General features: G+C 35.9%; 1 protein-coding gene across 1 annotated transcript; it reads right to left on the reverse strand.

Moving 5' to 3' along the window:
* Positions 1 to 412: 412 nt before the first annotated feature.
* LOC129759848 (probable enoyl-CoA hydratase) lies at positions 413 to 1,733 on the reverse strand. Its single transcript, XM_055757387.1, has 2 exons — positions 1,454 to 1,733; positions 413 to 1,367 (listed from the first exon to the last, which is right to left on the reverse strand). Exons 1-2 carry the CDS (start codon positions 1,569 to 1,571, stop codon positions 448 to 450), a joined length of 1,038 nt encoding a protein of 345 aa, XP_055613362.1. The 5' UTR covers positions 1,572 to 1,733; the 3' UTR covers positions 413 to 447.
* Between the last annotated feature and the right edge of the window lie 3,959 nt (positions 1,734 to 5,692).

A 5,692-nucleotide genomic window follows, 5' to 3' on the forward strand; every position in this document is an offset into this window, starting at 1 on the left:
GAATCAGAATAAATCAAACCGTTGTTACAGTCGGACGTGTTTTTTGTTCTACCGTTTCTAGCCGAAAAATCATTCGCTTTTCCTCTCGCTAAATTTCTGAGCTGTGCGAAAAACAAATTAATTATGCAGTTTTTGAAAACAAATTCATATCTTTTTAGTTGTTAAATTTTTGAAGATCATATAGGTACTTATGATTTGAGTCTTCGGGACTACCACGGTTCCCCTTCTTCCAACATAGATTAATCAAGTGATAGGTACACTCGGCAAAAAAACTACCTATAACAAAAATGCCTTAATAAACCAACCAAAGATTGAAAACAATATACCTACCTATATTTATGGCATTCTTTCTCTATTTTCATCTATGTTAATATATGAAAGTTTCAGTAAACATTTTGGAAAGAGATGCATTTTATTCAACAACTATAATACAAATTAATCGTAAAACTAATCTTTCGGTTTGTTCCTTTTTTTATCCCTAAACTTTTCCAGCTGCTGCTCGTGAGCAATTTCGGATTTTTCCCATTCGGGTATGAATTTTACCTTGATGTCGTGAAACTTACCTCCCTTGCCCAAACCTTCCTTAAACCGGGTGGCTCCATAGACTGCTTCTGCAAGAAGTTTTTGATCTGCTGAAAGCACCTCGAATTCCATTGCTTCCTCAAAGCTTTTGGCATCGAACAAACTGTGGTACACCGAGTTCCGATCGTGTCTCAAGCATATTTGCGGATATTTGGCAATGCTGCTGGCCAGGTTGTAGGCCTGTCCCACTCCGGTGCCAACTGCTACAACCCGGTTTACCAATCCCATTTCAAGCGCTTCCTTAGCACGAACTGCTCGTCCAGTGAGTATCAAGTCTAGTGCCCTGGACAATCCAATAATGGCAGGCAATCGAACTGTCCCACCATCCACTAGCGGAACTCCAAATCGTCGATTGTAGAGACCCATAACTGCCTGTTCTTCCATAACTCGCAAATCACACATCAAAGCCAGCTCCATTCCTCCGGCCACACAATAACCCTCGATGGCGCAGACCATGGGTTTCTTAAAGTTCCTTCGTGTAGGGCCCATCACCCCACCCGGCTGAAGTACCACCGACTGGGGATTGATATCTGGGTTGGCCAGTTCCGAAAGGTCATATCCGGAACAGAACGATCCTCCGATTCCGTACAGCACACCCACAGACGCGGAATCGTCCTCCTCGAAGGCTTCGATAGCAGCCGTCAGTTCTTTACCCATGGCTACGTTGATAGCATTACGGATGCGAGGCTTATTCAATCCTATCAACGTAATATCGGCCATTTTTTCCACCAGGATATTCACCTGTTGAACGCTGTCGGAGGCAGCACTTTCATTCTGGTCGCTCCCTAAGAAAAAAAAAAATTAATGATTGGGCCTTGTTGAAGATCTACTACTAAGTAGTCTTATTTAAGTCTTATTTAAATTAACTTACCATCTTTGGTGGACTTCGGATTAGAATCAACCTCTGGAACACGGGTGCAAAATCGTCGGAACTGGTTAGGCCGAGAGAGTAACTTCAAGCTCTGTGTAATCCTAACAGTAGACCACATATTCGGCTTAGTTTTTCAAACCACATGGACCGAAAAGTTTTAAATGGTATTTAACTCAATACCTAACGTTTCTGGTGCGGAAATTTACCCAATAAATTCGAATTTATCCGTGAACCGGTCCAGTTATCGCGAGCGGAGCTTATCTTTTGGATTGATTTTTCTCGGTTTGTTTTGGTGCAAGTGAGTTCCTTTTTGCCTCATCGGCCCAGAATCAGCGTTACCACATAAACAGATTTTTCTGTAATCATACAGATTTTTTTGAAATTTTTAAACCAAGAATCTAACCAATAAAATAGTTAAAGAAATTTTTACAGAAATGTATGAAAATTTTTAAAAGTACCAGAAAACTTCTGTAAAAAAAACTCTTGATTTTAAATTTTGCAAAAAATTTAAAAATGTTGTTGATTTTACAATGTATTAGGCGCATAAACAGATGGAAGATAATTTTTAGGTTTATTAAGAAAATGCTTTTAGAAACATTCCTTACTTGAATTGAAATTTGAATATTTTGCTGAAATATTGCTAAGTTTCCATTGTTTCCAAAGAAAAACATGTATCGTAGTCAGAATATATAAAGATTTTGAGCATAAATTTTACTAATTGGCGCACAAGTTATTTCGGAGCATGCGACGGATTACATATTTGAACAATAAGACCCCTCAATTTTCCATAAATTGTATACAATATTATATATAATTTTGCTTCAAATCCCATATAATATATTATATCGTTCGAAATTTTATAACTTTTTTAACCCTGCGTTATCACCGCTCTGTCGATTGAGGTTAAACGCAATGTTATACCTGTTCATCTATACCTATCTTGTCATCGGATAGCATTTTTACACTGAGACAAATCAACTAAACCATTCCATGCATCGTGTCTTATATTTATACACTTATATATCGTGGTACATATTTATAATTTCTTTCTGGATTTTTAAACATCGTTGATAGCTCAAATTTGACATTTTTTAAAAATCTTCATGTTTGGTCAAATACTTACCGCAAGGAATAAATAGCTTGAAATTTAAATTAAAAGTGGATGATGAGTGATACATTTGCCATTGATGTCTCTGAGATCGTCAGGTATTCAAATTGTTCAAATTGTCATCATTTTCATGCCAATCAATATTTTGAAGCGTTACTAATGCATTCCTTTTTCAAATCGCACGTCTAGAACACGATGTGATATACCTACACGTGTGATGAGCTAAATCGCCATTGTACCATGTGTTGACCAACCAACCAGGTATGTGAATCCAATTTGTGATTCTGGGGTTGAACATCCTGTGGGTCCCATGCCGCATGCAAAGAAATTGCATATTAAAGATGTTTTAAATTCTCATGAGATTTATTTGGCTTGGCTGGATGCGAAAACATTTTTTCTCAGTCTACAGTTGCACGTTTTACAAACCGGAATAATCGGTATATACTTAGAAGAAATACATATGCACACTGCAAAAGGATTCTAGACTTGGCAGTGGTCAGCAATGGGTTATAATTCGGAGTTTGAGAAATCTTTCAAAATAATCCGTAGATGTTTGTTCATTATTGGACTCGATATATTTTCCGATTCCTGGAAGCCGACTGTATGGAGCTACACAGTTATATTGACGATGTCTTTATATCCTATTCCGGCTATTTATTTCACATTGAAACACGTGGAAACGATGGAGCTTTTAACGGAAAGTGTATCTACATTATTGGGAGTTGTGGAACTGACAGTGCCAGTAATTAATATTTATCTCAACCGCCAGGACTGGATTGATATCGTAGAAGACATGCGCTGTTCTGAAACTCTGTATCAGAAACATAAGCTAACGCACTTATTCAATAAACATTTCAACCGAAGCTTGTTGTTCGTTAAGTTCTATTGCGTTATGGGCGCATCAGTCGGTATAATGTTTACCGGGATCTCCATTTTTAGGCCAGACTCCCGGAAATTCGGTCTACTGTTACCAGCAATGTGGCCGTTTTTGAACACAAACAATTTACTGATTTACTTGATGAATTCGGCTTATCAACATTGCATTCTACTTTTCTCCATTTGCTCATCGACGTGTCATTTCGCTGTCAGCTTCGTCGGTATAATGACTGCATGTTGTCGAATAGATGCGATCAAATTGATGTTGGCAAACTTTAACTATTTGATAGCTGATCCTACGACTTCGGAAGAGGTTTTGAAAGCAGAGTTGATAGAGATTATTCGACTGCATTCTCTTGTCAAAACATACATATCCCAATTTCTAAGCATGTTTCAATTCATGAACTTCGTTCTTTTATCCTGTATTGCTCTTGTTGTTGGTTTGTCCTTGAATGTTGTAGTCTACAATGCGATATCATCCAGTACATTTTTGGCGTTGGGGTCTATTATAACAGGTTTTTTGTATTGCTCCATTGGAAATTATTTGCTGGTGGTCAATGATGGACTGGCTCGAACGATCTGTGATTTAGATTGGCAAAAATTATCGATTCCGAATCAAAAAATGTTTTTATTTTTTCTGGCCAATGCCCAACCACCTACGACATTGGATGCATATTTTCTATCCTTGGATTTATCTACTTTCATTCAGGTAAGCAGGGTTCGGTTGAAATATTGTAGGTATCTGTATAAAATTGAATGAATCTTTTATTAATTTTAGCTGATGAAAGCAGCATTTTCATATTATTCTCTACTAAGTCAGCGATAGGATGACATAGCAAAACCGATTTGAAGCTGGATCAATAAAAAATCATCAAATGTTATAACTATACTCATTAAAAGCTAAAACATATTAATACCTGAGAAAAAAATAGCTTAAACCATTCATCTTTAAAATAAAGTTTTTAATGTTATAGTTCCAAACAGTTCAATTTACTCAAGACAATTAAGTAAAATTAAATTAAAATTTGGAAAAAAAATTAACTCATTTGATTGTATCATGAAAATTTCTCAACTTGTCAAGAAAAACATCGGTAAGCTTTTGATTTATTTTAGCAAACATTTCTTTACTAAAAGATTTTCCTCTCTACTGCCCGTCGTATATGACTCGTGTCGGATAGTTTGACGTGTTTGCGATAATAAGTTTTATTTTTGTTTACTCTTTAATATTTTGCTGCATATCTCTGTTGTTGTAGCTGTGAGTTAGTTCATTACGCTCTTTTGTTTGTTTTGTTACATAATAATTTATATAAGGAAATTTTAGATTTTGTTTCATTAGTTATCTTTTGCCAAATTTATTCGAACGAATAAGAAAACAAACTTTTTTTTTCTCAAACTTTAACTTTTTTCCTCATTGTGTACATGACTAAAACTTTAGTTTCCTGATTAAAAATTATTCGAAGAATTATATATTTTTCTCCCTTCTATTGGATGACATCATTAAGTTGTTGCGGTATTAGATTGGCTTCTACTGATGTTGATTTAAAAATAAAAATATTACGGAAAGTTTCTCGCTTTTCTATTCTGACATCCAAACTGCTGAGAGGCAGATAAAAGTTTTCCTTTTTTTTACCTATAAAGTTACTGAGAAATTGTACGAAATATTTGTTTGTGATTAGTTTTGAATATGTCTACTGAGTAGACTCTACTCTCGTTTGCTACCGTACCGTGATGGTCTTAAAAAGCTGAGTTAGAAAGTTGTGCAAAACTGTGAGAGCACCAGAACGGTACCGAAAGGTTTTTGGAGGAAACTTTTGGCTGCCAATAATGGTAAGGAACATGTGCTGTAGATTTTCTTTTCATTGTTTATAAGGTAAATATAAAATTTTGGTATTAAATTTTAACAAGAAATAATGGGTGTGTAACTTTTCTTTCAAAAAGGTGGGGATCTTGCGAAAAAAGTCTTCTTGTATTTCCTTGGACACTCTAACACAGTTTTCAGTTCTTATCAAATTTCCGCTCCGGACAATCGCTGACTGGTAGATTATAAAATCTTCCTTTCATTCTTTCGCATCCATCATAACAAAGAGATTTTCTCTAGGTCAGTCTCAAAACGTTTTCCATTCCTGTCCTTTTGGTCGATAAGTAAGTTATTTGCTGGCTCCATAAGCTTTTGATTTCTTTTTCGAGTGAACCGAAAGATGTTGAGCCTTTCGGTTCCAGTTCTACCATTGTGCGGAAATGAAAAGACATTCGGA

This window comes from Uranotaenia lowii, unplaced genomic scaffold (genome assembly GCF_029784155.1).
Source record: "Uranotaenia lowii strain MFRU-FL unplaced genomic scaffold, ASM2978415v1 HiC_scaffold_292, whole genome shotgun sequence".
Taxonomy (NCBI): Eukaryota; Metazoa; Arthropoda; class Insecta; order Diptera; family Culicidae; genus Uranotaenia; species Uranotaenia lowii.